The sequence below is a fragment of the Canis lupus genome, chromosome 2 (genome assembly GCF_048164855.1).
Source record: "Canis lupus baileyi chromosome 2, mCanLup2.hap1, whole genome shotgun sequence".
Taxonomy (NCBI): domain Eukaryota; kingdom Metazoa; phylum Chordata; class Mammalia; order Carnivora; family Canidae; genus Canis; species Canis lupus.
The window spans coordinates 32,762,550-32,780,209 of NC_132839.1; the positions used below are offsets into that span (position 1 = coordinate 32,762,550).

Below are 17,660 nucleotides of genomic sequence, written 5' to 3' on the forward strand. Positions count from 1 at the left end.
TTCCTAGATGTAAGGTGATAAATGCCTGAAAAAAGTCTTGGAAATCTAGACTGTGGTCGATATAAATTCTTTCAAATAGGGCAGCCCAGGTGGCTCAGTGGTTTAGCGCTGCCTTCAGTCCAGGGCGTGACCCTGGAGTCCTAGGATCGAGTCCCACATGGGGCTCCCTGCATGGAGCCTGCTTCTCCCTCTGCCTGTGTGTCTGCCTCTCTCTGTGTGTGTCTCTCATGAGTAAATAAATAAAATCTTTTAAAAATAAATAAATTCTTTAAAATAGATCTGAGAGTGTAATAGATATGGAGTGTTAGCAGGTTAAACTGAGTATATGATGAATGTATGATTCACAATACAGTTTGAGGGTAGAGGGAGCCATTTTGGAGAGTCTTGAGAGTATAATAATCCTATTCCCAAAAACCCTTTTCACTGCGGAAATAATGTTACTTTTTTCTGGTATAACATATATGAGAATGACCAAGAAATGAAATAAGAGTGAAAGCCAAAGCAGACAATGCATGTGGCTTTAGGGTTAAAAGAGCCAACATTTAGTGATTATTGTGAAACTGACCATAATTGTGCTAAGAGGAAAGACAGGAAACTGACATTTTCTTTGACAATGATAACATCCTCTGGCCTATAGGCTACTCACACCTAAGTTGCTGCATTTATCAAACTAAATTTTAATTACATGTTGTTTTTTTCTCCCCACTAGAATTTGAGATACTTTAGAGCAATAATCCTCCCTTTTCATCACTACCCCCAATGCCTTCCATAAGTAAGAAAAATCTGAATGAGTCCATCACACATTAAAAAGACCTTTAATGTAACAATTCTAATATTGAACATGAGCTTCTATTCATAAATTATTACAAATGGAACTCAATGTGAAAATGAAAGTAACCGAACAAGTCTGGATTTTGAGGTTAACGAACTGAGTATATGATGAATGTACTGAATCCTAGTTCTGAAAGCTGCCATCACTATATGTTAAACTCTCAACGCTGGGCGGCCCTGGTGGCTCAGCCATTTGGTGCCACCTTCGGCCTAGGGTGTGATCCTGGGGACCTCGATCCTGGGGTCGAGTCCCACGTTGGGCTCCCTGCATGGAGCCTGCTTCTCCCACTGCCTGTGTCTCTGCCTCTCTCTGTGTCTCTGTGTCCTTCATGAATAAATAAATAAGATTTAAAAAAGAAAAAGCTCTCAATGTTGATTTCACTGTGTTCATTCACCTATAAATTAGAGATAATAAGGCTCACTTTCTAATTTGTTTTGTAAAATAAATAAAATAAATTTGTGGTTTGCTTAATATAAAATAGAATGTGTAGAATATTATCAATAGATGTTAGTTCTCTTCCATACTTCCCAAACTCTAAAGTCAGTTCTAGATGCCACAAATAAAGCTCAATTGTCCAGAAAGATGAACTTTCACTGGTTTATCATAGTTTTGTGCATTTTATACATTTGATATATTTTACGTTGTCTGATGTCTACCTATTTTTTAATTTTTGGAGGTATTTGATCTACCTAAAGAAAAATACCTCTGACTAAAAGAGAATGGTGATTAAAAACATCTCATTGATGTTGATGGTAGGATTAAGTGAGTCAATACAAACAATAGACATAGAATATAGGAATTGCTGAAAAGTGTTATGTTACCTTCTATCCCTTCTACTTTCCTTCTCTTCTCATTAGTATCATCATTATTATAAACAGTATAAATATTTGTATTATGTATGAATTTCTAATCTTTTAAAATATTTGAGTAGATATTTATATTTTATTCTCAATCTCCTGGTGATTGTGTTTATTTGATTTCATGGATATGACAAATAGAATTAAATTTTTCTACCAACATTCATGCCTATTACTGGATAAGAATGAAAAGTTCAGAAATCTGCATCTATCCTGACAATCTATCAAACTAAATGCTCAGTGTCTCTTCAAAGGCAAACCACTTCCATTCAAAACCATAACCACGAATCCAAATGTATTCCTTCATCTAAATACTTTTGAATAAAACACATGAATGTACAGAAAGTTCTGAAACGATATTCAGTTTATCAAATTTATTGAGTTCAATGACTGGGAAATTTTAATATGGGAATGAAGAAAAAAGAGTAAAATAGATAACTCTAGTAAAGGAAACGGGGTTTTGAGAAAGTGTGAATCATAGCATCTACAAGAACTTCATTCTTTTAATGGCAATACTTTCATTTACTGGAGAAAAACAGAACCTTTTGGATAGTATCCTTAAAGGCTTGCTTTACTTGCTGATTCCTCAGGGTATATATAAATGGATTCATCATAGGAGCAACAGAAGTATTAAGAATAGCTACTCCTTTGGTCAAGGATGCCTTTTCTTTTGCAGAGGGGTTGGCATACATGAATATGCAGCTTCCATAAGAGATGGAAATGACAATCATGTGCGAGGAGCATGTAGAAAATGCCTTTTTTCTCTGACTGGCAGATGGCAGTTTCAGAATTGTTCTAATGATGAACATGTAGGATAGAATTATTAGTGCCAGAGTGAAAAGCAGAATCACTATTGCAGAGTAAAAACCAATCACTTCTAGGAGCCATGTGTCTGAGCAAGATAATAGCAAGAGGGGAAAATAGTCACAAGCAAAGTGATCAATGACATTGGAGCCACAGTAATCTAACTGGAGGAAAAGAATAATTGGCGGGAAGATATTTAAGAATCCTGCCAGCCATGCACAAAAGACAAGTAAAATGCAGACTCTTTTGTTCATGATAGTCGTGTAATGCAAGGGTTTACAGATGGCTACATAGCGATCATAGGACATAGCAGTTAGAAGATAAAACTCAGTTATGCCCATGAAGATGAAGAAAAACAACTGAGCTGTACAATCATTGTATGAAATAGTTTAGTCTCTGGTGATAATTGTGCCCAGAAATCTAGGAATACAGATGGTTGTAAAGGATATTTCTAATACAGAGAAGTTCCTGAGGAAAAAATACATAGGGGTCTGTAGATGGGAGTCCACCAAGGTGAGAGTGATGATGGTCAAATTTCCAGTGACACTGAATATGTATGTGAGAATTAAAAAGAGAAAAATCACAATCTGAAACTCTGGTCATCTGATAGCCCTAGAAGAATGAACTCTGTGGGTACTGTGTGGTTTTTCATTGCGGATCCTTTCTTCCCCCCCTTTAGAATGGAAAATGTATGTGCCCTATAGGACATAAAAAAGTTAAAACAGTATTGAGGTTAGAGTATAGAATCTTAAAAATATCCACAGTGATGAGTAATCTATGAAATCCAAAAACAAATGTTTTCCTTCAGCAACTGTCCAATTTCTACTGGATCTCACATTTAGTATTATCTGAAGTTAAATATTGATCTCTTTTTGCTGAAAATACACTATCATGGGCCATGGATAAAAATACATCTTGTGCTGACATTTAAGTGGAAGCTATTTCTTCTAGTGTTTCTTTAAAATCAAGCCTCTAATTATTCTTTACAATATTTAGCTCCTTTTATTAAAAAATGAAAATATTTTAATTGATTTTTTATTTCCCCCAGTTATAAAAACTAGTCTGGATTATGAATAATCTAAATAAAGCATTTGAAATCTTACAGGGGTTGTTTAGGCCCATCTACACATTCTGTATTTTGAGGCCCACATATTTTAGGCAACTTTCACAAGGTTAAACAATTAGACACCACAGTAATCATCTCACTGTGGAACATGCATGTTTATGGCAATGTTTTACTGGCATTCTCTCATGAATCACTTTCTAAAAGATTTGATCGATGCTATCACTCTCATAATTTTTTCCTTTTTCTGATAAAAAGGCAGAAGAACAAGAAGGTAATCTTCTATTACTAAATTAAATAATTGCCTAAAAATACTTTAATTCATACAATGCATACCTTTCTTCCTTTCTCTCTTTCTTTACAATATTGCTATGGAAAATCAATAAGTAGATGGCCAAAATAACATTTACTGGAAAGCAGATATCCTTCCAATAGGGAATTTAAAAAATAATCCTATCTATAATAGAATATAATTTCAAATTAGAAAAAATGAACAGGGATCCCTGGGTGGCACAGCGGTTTAGCACCTGCCTTTGGCCCAGGGCGCGATCCTGGAGACCCGGGATCGAATCCCACGTTGGGCTACCGGTGCATGGAGCCTGCTTCTCCCTCTGCCTATGTCTCTGCCTCTCTCTCTCTCTCTCTCTCTCTCTCTCTCTCTCTGTGTGTGACTATCATGAATAAATAATAAAATTTAAAAAAAAAAGAAAAAAAAAGAAAAAATGAACAATCCAAGATTTATTTCTGTGTTCCTGCTTTAGGATTTCATTAATAGTCTCTTGGTAGTAAACAATTATTTAATTTTCAATACTGAAGGGGTTGTAAGTCCATAAACATGTATAAACATGGTTTTTAAAAATATTTGAATAAACTGAATATATATATTATATTGAAGAATAAAAAATTTACTTACTTCCTGATTCTTCTTGATGATTTAGTCTCAAATTTTATCATCTGATTTGCCTAAATTTACATAATTTCAGAACTGGTAAATCAAGTTAGCAAAATATTTGATTTTTATTTTGCTCTCAGAACAAGTGTGTTGACTTAACTTTTTCTTGGTTCTTTGGGATTATACTTCTCTTTGACTCACAATATCCTTCATTCCTGATACTGTGAAATTCTGACTTTTTTTATAATACAACTCATTCTTGCTTTTCATCTCTTATTCAAACTCCATGTATAAATTCAGTTACATCTGGATTGACTAGTATTTTTCCATTGCCTCTTTTCATATAATACAAAATATTTCTATATTAAATCATTTTTCTTTCTATTCATGCAAACATTTAAAATCAATATTCTGTGATTCTATGAGTATATATCTACAAAATATGAGTAGTATTTTCCTTAGGTTCAGGGGCTGTTATATTTCCCTGCAAATGCTGCTTTGAAAAATAGAAGATAAGGAATGTTCTTCTCTATGTATGCTACACAAATGGAACTGGACTTACTTTATCTGTGTCTTTTTTGTTGTTGTTGGCCCAGGGGAATTCATTAAGTAAATAGAGTACCAAGAAGAGGAATAATTAAAGATAAAGGTGAATCATTTTTACAAATATTGATTAAAAAGTATAAGAAGCAAAAATATTGAGGTAAATAGGCAAATATACAAACAATGTGATATTGAGTGTATGAAAGTTTGATTTAGAATTTCAGTCTTCTGTGATTATACAAGGAATCCATTTTTCTCCCGGAAACTGGACTTGTCTCAGTAGAATTAGCATACTTATATCCTTTGAATGTTGGCAATCTAGGAAGAATTCTTTACCAGAATGAAATGGTGGAAAACACTACTGTGGATTTCTAGTATGACTTGATTGTCTTCTGAAATGGACAACCTATTAAAGACTGATGAGAAGGTTTATACCTGTATTTATATTTGTGCATATGACATTTTCTCATATTGAGAATTTTTGTGAATCAATAAAATAAATATCTGGAAGTCTGGCATTGGATATTTTTAACTAGTTTATTTCCACAGTTCCGTCAATGAGAGGTGTCACTTTTATTACTAGAAGAATAATATAGTATAGAGGTATATATGAATCTATATGTACATAAATATGTAATATAATGTTACATTTAACAAATTATCTTTATTTTCCTCACAGTTATAAATGTGGACATAAAACATGTGTGCATTTAATGCCAGAAATGCAGATTATTTGCAGTAGTGAAAAATGAGAATATTAGATAATGGGACAAAAGAAAGAAGTGGGAAAGGATGAACAAACCACTAGCTCACACATGGGACAATACATAGACACTATGTTGAATGTATAACTGATACACATTAAAATAAGCATTGAAAATATTTATTCACTATTTCAGTAGAGATAGTAAAACTAATTTTCTACTTAGGAAAATTCTATTCCTTTGCCTTTATTTTTGTATCCAAATAGTGAATCTTTTCATATTTTATTCTGAGCTTTTCTTGATTACCAGGCACTAACCATATACATATTACCTCATTTTTTTTCAAGCAAGCCAACAATACAAAACCCTCTAAGGTCAGTGCTATTTAGGTAAAGAAAGAGTCTGGGACAGAAAGAAGTTAGTTAAGTGTCTGTCTGGTGTCTATCACTTGTGTATTTGTGAGCGACAAAATCTTTATTGATTTACTTACAGGAAAAGAAATGAGGTTCTATCTCACAAAGCACTGCACTTCATTTGAAATATCTTATTAGACATGTTTCTTCTCCATATCTTTCCTCAAACTTCTAGATGCTGAATTGTCTCTTTCCTCCTTGATCACTCTCTCACTTTCTTTCTACCTTTACTGTTTTATTCCTAGTTCCTAATAGCTCTCTAGCTTTTCTCTAGGCCTCCTAATAATTTAATTTTGATGAAGACTAATTACAACTGTTAGCCTCTTATCCACAAGCTAGTAGGACATCTGATTTTTTAATAATGTGCCAATTACCTCCATGTATTCTGAGGTTGATGAGTGCCTATGTTTTAGGTCAATGAACTATTGTTCAGGCTACCAGGTTTCACTCTCCTCAGACAGTGGAGGACAGGTTTCAGTTACAAATAAAGTTTTGCTGTAACATGTTCATAATTTTAAAAGTTTATTAAATCAAATTGTTAGGGGATCCAAATATATTAAGATTTTCTCTAAATCGACTCCTAACTCTGGGAAAAGAACAAGGGGTAGTAGAAAGTGAGGTGGGTGGGGGGATGGGATGACAGGGTGACGGGCGCTGAGGGGGGAACTTGACAGGAACTTTTGTGTTATACTACATGTTGGCAAATAAGACTCCAATAAAAAATTTGCAAAAATAAATAAAATAAAATAAAATAAAATAAAATAAAATAAAATAAAATAAAGATTTTCTCTAAATCCTGAACTCACATCATATTTTTGAATAATTCCAGTGTGTATTGCTAATTATTTTCAGTGGTATATTATCCTCTCTAGGTAAGCCTCCCACAAAATGTCTGGCTGACCTCCCATTTACTGATTACCATCATCAAACTGAGCTATTATTCTATTTGAATTTATAATATCAGAAGTGTATCAGTTGACAGATGATGTTGGCACTTCATATATTACTAGGTGTAACCCAAATAATTATAGGAATCTTTTTGGGTGGAAAAAAAAAGGTTTTGCATCATAGGAATTCCTATCATTAGAAAGATCAACATGGGGCAGCCCAGGTGGCTCAGCGGTTTAGCGCCGCCTTCAGCCCAGGGCCTGATCCTGGAGACCCAGGATAGAGTCCCACGTTGGGCTCCCTGTGTGGAGCCTGCTTCTCCCTCTGCCTGTGTCTCTGCCTCTCTCTCTCTCTCTCTCTCTCTCTCTCTGTCTTATGAATGAATAAATAAATTAAAAATCTTTAAAAAAAGAAAGCTCAACATGTAAACCTTAACAAAAAGTGTTATCATTAACTTCATGAAAAGTCAGTACACATCAAATAAATTGATTCTTACATAGTTGTCAAAAGGCCTAATGTAAAATAAAACAAAATGAATGCCAAATGCTTTAGAAAACGTTCAATTATTTCTTTGTCATACACAATGTCTAGTTGTAATAAAATGCACATTTTATTTGAACACTTTTAAAAGCTAGCTCAGTGTTATGTACATTATTGTATGTGTTTTATTTCTTCAGGCTTTTTTAAAGAACTGGTATGGTATATGTGGTAATTATGGAGTTGAAGAAATAAGGACTACTTCAAGCTTTCCCTAAGTAACTGTGTCTTCATACTTGTGTTTTAAGTTGAGAAATTATATGGCACAGAAAATTTTAAACTGGTTAATGAGAGATGCTTCTTGATCTCTCAAAAAATATGTATAATTACATCATTCCTTCAGTTGTACTGTTTTTATATAGTTACTAAGTGTGCTACAATATGGAGAAGATAGTGCCTGTAATCTCCCAATAAGACTGTCAAGCATATTTATGGTCCTTGTAGAGTAAATTAAAAATAATATTAAACATGACAATATTTTCTGAATTTCTAGAAAGTGTTTTCCTGATTAAATCATAAAACATTTTCTCTTGTATTCTTGTTCTTTTCCTAAGATTTCTAAGATTTCTGTTTTCTAAGATTATTGTGGAAAAATTAAAATTTAAAAATAGTTAAAAGAAGGAAATGAGGCCAGTCTCATAGTTATAGAGTGGAAAGACTAGTTTAAAGGAAGGGAAATGCAATGAAAAGGGAGTGGAATTTAAATGGAAAATATATATATATATATATATTCAAATATCCTCAACAAACTGCTGGCAATAGAAATATAAGCAATGAAATAGAACTCTAGTGAGGCTATGTGGGTATTAGACTTTTGAGAACTATGGTTTTTATTTACTTGCTCTTCATTATGCCTCTAATTTATGACAGCGCTTTTATTTTTTCATTTGCTTGAGAAAAATACAATCTTCCTTGCCCTGTCCAGGAAGGCTCGCTTGACTTGCTGGTTCCTTAGGCTGTAAATAAAGGGGTTCAGCATGGGGGCTACCGAGGTGTTTAGCACAGCAACTCCCTTGCTCAGAGACACTCTGTCTTTTGCTGCTGGGTTAATATACATGAAAATGCAGCTGCCATAGGAGATGGAGATGACAATCATGTGGGAAGAACAGGTGGAAAAGGCCTTTGTCCTCTGACTAGTAGAAGGAATCCTCAAAATTGTTCTGAGGATATATATGTAGGACAGAATTATTAATGCCAATGTGAACATTAATGTAAAAACAGCACAGGAAAAACCCACTATCTCTAAGAATCTAGTGTCTGAACAAGAAAGATGTAGTAAGGGGAAATAGTCACAGGTAAAATGGTCTATAACATTGGACTTACAATAATCAAGCTGTATGAACAGCATGAGTAATGGGAATATGATTAAGAATGAAGCCGACCAAGAAGCAAAGACAAGGAGTGTGCAGACTCTGGGATTCATGATGGTCATGTAATGCAGAGGTTTGCAGATGGCAATGTATCGGTCATAGGACATGGCAGCCAGAAGGCAAAATTCAGTGACTCCCAATAAGATGAGAAAAAAGAACTGAGCCATGCAATCTTTAAAGGAAATGTTTTTATCTCCTGTAATCAGGGTGCTCAGGAACTTGGGTATGCTCACAGTTGTGAATGAAATCTCGAGTAAGGAGAAGTTTCTGAGGAAGAAATACATGGGGGTCTGGAGGTGGGAATCCAGCAGGGTGAGGGTGATAATGGTCAGGTTCCCAGTGATGCTGAGCATGTAGGTGATAAGCAGAAAGACAAAGATCACCTCCTGAAGCTGTGGGTCATCTGACAATCCCAGGAGAATAAAATCTGTTATTTCTGTGTGGTTTCTCATTTTTTTTCCTTTTCTTTTGTAATCTAGAGGGGGAAAAAAACAAGTAGATTGTAGAAAAGAGGATAATCCATGGATTGTTCTGGAATTTGTCTCTAGAAATAAACATATTATGCCCTACTGATTTAATTTAGGATGTCTTTAAGACAACTCAATAAAAGCAGGTAAAATGTTTTAAAGTAAGTTCTTACCATATGTGGTACTGTTTTACAGAGAATGTTTCTCCATAAAATCCTTATTTCACAGAATGGAAATTGAATCTAAAAAGTTTTTTTAAAAACTTTATCCAAATCACGAACCCTAAATTCACTTCTTCTAGGAGTTTACTTCTTAATGGGAAACTACTTGTCCTTTTTCCAACGACAATAAAAGTGTCCTATTTCCTTATTTCTGTTGCCTAATTTCTTGTGTTATCATTTACTACACTAGTGTAATATAAAAAAGACAGATCTGTCAGGAAAAAGATCACTCAAATGGTGAGGTCTCCAAATTTTGAAAGTCATTGAAGTTAAATCTTTAACAATGTGACAGATTTCTGTTTTCACTCTGCCTCATATTCTCCTTTCAACCACCTACTCCTCGTCCCAAGCCACAGACAATGAATTCATTGACATAATGTCGTCAGGTACTAGGGAGTACAGAATATGAAAAGCCAGAGCAGAGATTTAATACAATGGATCTGTATATTTCATGGGCTAAGGAAGTAAAATTGTATGAATATCTAAAATAAACATTGTTTTTTACAGAACGTTTTTTCCTTCAAAGTTTTTTTGCATCTAAATATTGTTTGTATTCTATTTTCTATCCTATATTACTTTTTTATATTTTTCCTTTTATTTATATCAGAATTCACTTATAGAAGCTCTATTTTGTCAACACCCTGGAGAAATCAATGAAACAGCACATGAAATCCATTTATTTTCTCTTCATGAATAATAATAATAATAACAACAATATATTTTAAAGTGAAGCTAAAAGTTCCTTCAACAAATTAAACCAGTCTGTTATCTGATCCTTTATTCTGTGCATTCTCATTAAATAGTAAATTTTTGAATTCAGAGTCATGAGAGAAGTTTTGCAATAGAATATTTAGTTTTAAGATGTAGAATTGCTGATTTGTAGCACATAATGCATTATAACACTGTGAAATTTAAGTTTTTTTTCTCTTACATGCCTGAGCCTTCTTTTCACTCACTTTACTGTTTAGCAAAAAATATTGTTGTCGATTAAGTTTAGGCAAATTCCAGCTAAGATGGATAGTTCTAACACTACTGGGGAAGCATGTGAGATTCACAAGAAACAAACATTTCTCTTGCTATTTCTAAGGGACTGGAGGAAACAGGCTGAAGAGCTCTTACAAGAGAAATCAGACATTACAATGACGTATTTTGTAAAGAAACTTATGGCAATTCAAGTGTATGATGGATATTTCGATCATAAGAGTCATTGTTCTCAATAAATAACCCTCTATAATTAACAGCTGTGTGTAGGCTCTGATCTCTCAACAATTTCTGTGATGTTTTCAGTAGAAAAATGAAATATATATCTGAGACTTTAAAATATAATTTTAGGCTTTCCCTCCTAACTACTCACCCACATTTCTTTTTTTTCAGTAACATGTAAGCTATGGTTGCAAGTTTAATGTGGCCCCTACCCCTTTTTGTTTCAGTGAAGGCTAACCCATCCTGGATATCTTATTGTTGAATTACCTGTGTGGTTAAGTGAAAGTGAATTTATCTATTTCATGAATGAATACTTGCTATTGTGTTAAATGAAATAGCTGATATGTGAATGAAATAATAAGCACCAACTAGTTATTACACTTATTTAAATAAATGCCTTTTAGGACACTTCTGCCATTTCATATAAATTTTAAGAGTGGATGGCCTTGTAGAGAAAAGAACAATTTCATTCTCTGAATCATCCAATTTAAAGTGCAACAGTTTAAGAAGATCTATTAAGGATTAAGAAAATTGCTTTTCCTTATTTTTTAAAAAATAATTGGAGTAATGTTAAGAATCTCCCTAAATTCTGCAATATAATTGGAAACTAACTTTATCATTCTGCATTTGCTATGTGTGCTGAGATCTCAAGTTAAAAGTCCTAAAAATAGTTGTGAACACATATGTCCTCAAGATAATTTGCACCCACAACATTAACACACAGTTTTCCAATTCTCTATCTTTCTCTCTCACTTGATAATCTTTTTCTTGAGGTTAGGTCTATATGTTAGGCTAATTTGTCAGAAAAGAGCAAAATTCTGATTTAATTTGATATCTTCATTAATTATTTGGTTTGTACCAAGTACTATTTTTCCCCCTGGAATGACGCATTCTGTTTACGATGAAAAAATGTTTGGTGACATTTAATCTCATGTAAGAACTTCATAGTGATTGAATATAAAAAAATCTCCTAAGAACCAATGTAGATTTTTTCAGATTATTACCTTAGCAATGCCTTAGAGTATTCTTAAAATTAGTTCAGAATGCAGTTTACCTGAGGCCTCTGAAAAAAAATAAATGACCTTTGCTTTTTTTCCTATTAGAAAATGAATTTGAATTCCAAGTCAGATCAGAGCACCAACTGGTATGAATAGGAATAATGAAGGAAAAACAGTAATCACTTAAATCACATCATAATCTGTAGGTTTTCATAAAGATGTTCTCCTTATATTCTGATTATCTCAGTTTGTTAACTATATATCTATATTTGCAGGTAACTTTCAACTTAAAACAAAGGAAAGGAATTTTTATAAAATGCATGGCATCAGAACTTATTTTATAATGTGTGGTATTATTGGGGCAACTTGTGGGCTTTGAATTCAAAGAGAAATGGATTAAAAATGCAACGTAGGGGTGCCTGTGTGGCACAGTGCATGTGAGCTCTTGGTTTCCGCTCAGGTTGTGATCTCAGGCTTGTGAGATCAAGCCCTGCCTTAGACTCTGCACTCAGTACAGAGTCTGTCTGAAATTGTCTCTCCCTCTCCCTCTGCCCCTCCCCATTGTTCTCTTCCTCTCTCTCTAAAATAAAAAAAAAATCTTTTTAAAAAATATAACTTAGCCACATTATAGTATTATGACTTTATACAAGTTTTGGGTTTTTTAAAAGATTTTATCCATTTATTCATGAGAGATACACAGAGAGACAGAGACACAGGGAGGGAGAAACAGGCTCCCTGCAGGGACGTTGATGTGGGACTCGATCGATGCTCAACCACTGAGCCATTCAGGCGTCCCTATACAAGTTTCTTAATCTCTCTGACTTTTAATTTGTTTTTTTTTATTATTTTAAGATGAGAATAGTATATCATGGAGTTATTTAGGGCTAATATAATTATAAGTAAAATTAAACTATACAACAATATTATAGCATATATTTTTAGACAGCAGTTACTAACTACTATCTTGATTATTCCCAAAAATAAAATAAATGATCACATTTGAGGAATATAGCCCCACTGCAAAATAACAAAAATCATGCCCTTATCTCTACCTTTTTTTGATGACCCTATGTTAATTTGAAGAAACTGGCAATGAGAGAGGTTACATGACATAAACAAGATCATATAGCTACTAAATGGTAGAACTGAAAGTCTAATTTTCTGCCAGGAAATGAAGCATGGGCTACTTAGGAAACCTATATACTGTGGGGGAGATCAAACTCAGAGAAAATAATTTTCTGAAAATTAATAAAGGAATAAATTATTATGAAAAACAGGAAATGTAACATGTTCATTCTTCATAACACTAGGTATACGTGGAAAGAAATAGCAACCCTAAATTATTCTATAATAGCTAATGAAAAGTTAAGAACTAATGAATCAGTGCTAAGAAAAGGAAATTTTTCATTGGTTTTGGTTTTATAATCTTACCTCTGTCATACAAATGCACTGCATCAGCTGGTTGAAATGATACAAAAAGCACATTGACAACTATTTCAGTTTTAGGTTAAGAGATTCAGTATTCCTAAGAATCATTCTCAGTACATTTGGAATTACTTTATTTCTATAGCTGATATCCTATTACACATTTTCCATGGTAGCTATGGGAGCAACGATAGTGAAGAGAAGTTTGAACTGGAGTTACTTTAAGCCTTTCTGGACAAGGAGTCTATGAATTTTCCCCTGCATAAGGCACATGTTTTATCTACCGTATAAGCCCATGTCTCACGACAAATACTCCAGTGAATAAAACGTGCCAACGAGGGCCTGGAGGAAAGTACATAAGGACTATATGAATTTGCATCAATATTGGAACAGGAAACTTTTGGGATATCACCCAAAGAAATAGAAAGGGCATAAAAAATAAACCAGAAGCACATGGAATATTTTGCAGACTGTCTAAATGAAAAAATAACTAAATGTGCAAAGCCTTTGGGAGAGGTCTCCTGACTATCCTAAATCAAGATTTCTCTGAAAAATAGATGCCCCATTTCTTGTCTTGCTGAGTAAAATACTGGAACAACTTAATCTTATATGAAAACATTTCAATTTTATCATATACTAAAATGTTTCCATAAAAATGATTTTATAAACCATTAATTGTCAAATAAATAATTCAAAAACACCGAATACAGAATATTAAAAAGAATGAGATAGAGTTCAGTGCTCATGGATTTCCCATTGCAAGTCACCAAAAAAATACAGATTAGATACTTATTGAACTTTTCAATCTTTTCCAAGAATCACTTGAAGTCATTCTCCCATAATGGTAATGGTGCTAATTCTTGAAAATCATCTACTAATCAGAAGGTCCCTTTCCATTTAAAAGATGTGCTGGGTTTAACCTCATAATTAATGGAAGTATATCTAGGAACTTGGCAAGATTTTACAAATCCAATTTCTTTCTATCTCATTTAAGAAATGACAAGAAAAGAAGTCTGTTGACTCAATCACTATTTTTTCCTTCAACAAATATCTTTCAAGGACCTACTATCTTTAAATAGTATACAAAGCACTGAGGATAAAATGGAAAAAGATAGATATGATTCCCACTGTCATGCAAGTATCAAAACTCAAGGGCAAGCCAAGGAGAGAAAAGGACATGAAAAATGTCACATAATAATTGGCAAAGTCCTGGGGTGCCTGGGCAGCTCAGTCAATTAGTGTCCAACTCTTAATTTTGGCTCAGGTCATGATCTCATGGTCCTGGGATGGAAGCCTGCCTCAGCTTCTGTGCTCAGCGTGGATTCTGCTTGGGATTCTTAAGCCTCTTCCTCTGTTGCCCGCCCTACTCATGCTCTCTCTGTCTCTCTGTCACTCTCTCTTTCTCTTTATTTTTTTTTCTTTTATGATAGTCATCAGAGAGAGAGAGAGGCAGAGACATAGGCAGAGGGAGAAGCAGGCTCCATGCACCGGGAGCCCGATGTGGGATTCGATCCCGGGTCTCCAGGATCGCGCCCTGGGCCAAAGGCAGGCGCCAAACCGCTGCGCTACCCAGGGATCCCTCTCTTTCTCTTTAAATAAATAAATGAAATCTTTTTTTAAAAAGAGCAGGCAATGTTCTGAAAGATATAAATAAAATACCTGACTCTCAGCTCAGAACTTTTTTTACTACACCAAGCCATTTTCTAATGAGGAATATTACACAATTATATCAAGTCATATATACTACTGATCTCATTATTCTTTAGCCATTTTTTGGATATGAATTTATACAAAAGTTTACATTCAACATTTTCTAATTTTTCTCTTGGATCACATGTTCATCAAAAGTTGTCCAAAAATAGTGACTCTTTGCTTGTTAAATATTCTAAGTTATTCTGATTCAACCATAGTATTTAATAAAATTGTTTGATATTGATCTAATTGTTCATATCACAGCTAATCAGTATAGTCAGTGTATCTATGAAAAGAGCTATTTTAACAGGTATCTTTAATTTCTATTAAAGTTTCAAGTATACGAAATTTTGTTACTTTGGGGCTTAAAAGATATTTTTAGTTTAATATGTAAGTACCTATAATATATAAGAATATCAGTGGGATGTAGTATATCATAAGGAATTTTTTAAAATACAGTCTTAGATCCAAAACAGATAGGTTCAAATTCAAATGTTGCTATTTAGTCAGGTTGCAAGATTGGAAAATTGTTAAAGGCCTTTCTTCTTTTCTAATAAGTATTATCAGTGAATTTGCCATTTTTAAAAAATAATTAAAGAAAACATAATAGTGAAGCCCTCTGTCTCCATAAGAAGGAGTTTCTTGAGACAGATGAATACCCATGCAAAGGACATATAGAAATGTGATGGGCACTGAGGGGGGCACTTGATGGGATGAGCACTGGGTGTTATTCTATATGTTGGCAAATTGAACACCAATAAAAAATAATTTATAAAAAAAGGAAAAAAAAGAAATGTGAGGTAAAACAGAAAAATAATGTGTTATGAGACGTGTGACACCTTTGGTTTCCAGCTCTGCATGTAAGAAGTCACAAGTCACCACTTGGGTCTACCAATAAAAAAAAAAAAAAAAAAAAAAAGATAAACAGCCTGAAAATCAACTCTTTTTGGATCCTTTTTTTTTAATTTTTTTAAAATTTTATTTTACTTATTAATGATAGGCACACAGTGAGAGAGAGAGGCAGAGACACAGGCAGAGGGAGAAGCAGGCTCCATGCACCGGGAGCCCGATGTGGGATTCGATCCCGGGTCTCCAGGATTGCGCCCTGGGCCAAAGGCAGGTGCTAAACTGCTGCGCCACCCAGGGATCCCCCTTTTTGGATCCTTTGAGCAGAAAAATCACTGCCCTCATGATTGAAAATCAGACAACTAAGTACAAAAAGTGAAGGTTTAAGAGAGCAGAGGCTCATAAGTAGAAAATGCCCTAGGGTCTGGTGCCAGAGGAAGAAAACCTGAAGTAAAATGTATGGTTTGTGAGGCTAAGTGGGGAAACTCAGGGAGTCCACATCATGATATTTGCTTCTAAGAGCTCAACGGGATTCAGAGGTGGAGTGTCAGAGAAAAATCACCTCATGTTTCTGTCAGGGGAGAGAAAAAGGGACCATTTTGAAATACATGAGAATGCTGTATTCTTAAGAGATCCAGCCCTCACAGGAACCTAGATGACCAGAGCCTAACCTGTTGGGACACTATCAGAGCTGAGCTGACCTTGGACAAGGAAATACCCAACTCCAGAATCTTCTAGCCTTCCATGTGGGAGAAGGAAAATACCTGACTCCAGCTCACACTAACCTTCCTGTTCTGCTTAAGTGGGGAGAAAAAACTGAGAAACAATTAATGAAGTTCACCTCCCAGAGGCCCAAGCTCACTAAGAAACTGAGCGCTGACCTTAGGACTAGAGAATGCTTCACCTCCCCCCATGCCTGACTACCACATTTCCAAAGGCATACTTGCTGTGGTTCTTTTTACCAGAGCATCACATGTGGGTGTCAAGAAAACTGTATGGGCATAAAAAAGGGAAAAAAACACTCTTTTTGAAGAGGCAGAGAACCAGACATGGCAGAGGTGTGAAAATGATGAGACTGGACATTTGAAACAATTATGATTAATATGATAAGGGCTCTAGTGAAGAAAGTAGACAGAATGCAAAAACAGAAGGGAAAGATAAACAGAGGGTTGAAAATCCAAAAAAAAAAAAAAAAACCAGAAGAAGTAAAGAATTCTTTAGACAAAACAGAAATTAAGTATATGTGTTGTCAGTATCCCAGGTTTGAAGGAAATGTGAAAAGAAATGCTTTAAAGAGAAGCAAAATAGTACAGTTCACAAAGTCATATCTACATAGAGTAAGAAAGAGCATTGCAGAAGGAATAGGGAAGAGAAACACATTTGTTTGTTCACTTAGGGCAACTGACAAACTCTAGGTGACTGTGGGCTGATGAGAAAAAAAAATCTGGATGGTGAGCTGTTACTTCAAGGACATGAGTTAACACAGACAAAGAACAAGCAAGAGATTACAAACTCCATCAGAGAAACCAAAAGAAGGCAAAATCTTGTCATTGAGAATATTCACATGGAAGTCTGAGAAGATATATTCTTGCAAAAGGTTCAAGAGGTCCCCAGAATTTTGTGGACTGAAGCCGGACTCAGAGGTGATGGTCTTCCTCTGCCCAAATCCAGTTTTACAAGACTGTGAGACAAGGTTGTTTTTTCAAATGCATACATATCAACATAAAGATACAAGGAATGTCAAGAAGCAGAGGAAAATGGTCCAAAGAAACAAAATCTTCATTAGCAGACTCTAGAGAAATATAGATACATCTGACAAATTACTCAAAATAACTGTCATACAGGGGCTCAAAAATTAGAAAAGTGACAGGTGTTTTAGTTTTATTGCATTTGCTTCAAATCTTT

At 34.4% G+C, this 17,660-nt stretch overlaps 1 protein-coding gene and 1 pseudogene across 1 annotated transcript; both read right to left on the minus strand.

Annotated features, from left to right (window-relative positions):
• Positions 1-2,207: 2,207 nt before the first annotated feature.
• Positions 2,208-3,145, minus strand: LOC140610035 (olfactory receptor 6C3-like; annotated as a pseudogene).
• A 5,271-nt stretch (positions 3,146-8,416) lies between these two features.
• On the minus strand, positions 8,417-9,355 carry LOC140610037 (olfactory receptor 6C1-like). Its single transcript, XM_072785515.1, has one exon. The coding sequence runs from the start codon at positions 9,353-9,355 to the stop codon at positions 8,417-8,419; it is 939 nt and encodes a 312-aa protein (XP_072641616.1).
• Between the last annotated feature and the right edge of the window lie 8,305 nt (positions 9,356-17,660).

What these genes read in the sequence shown, in the direction of transcription:
- LOC140610037 (XM_072785515.1), bottom strand. Translation starts at nt 9,355, where the DNA reads ATGAGAAACCACACAGAAATAACAGATTTTATTCTCCTGGGATTGTCA.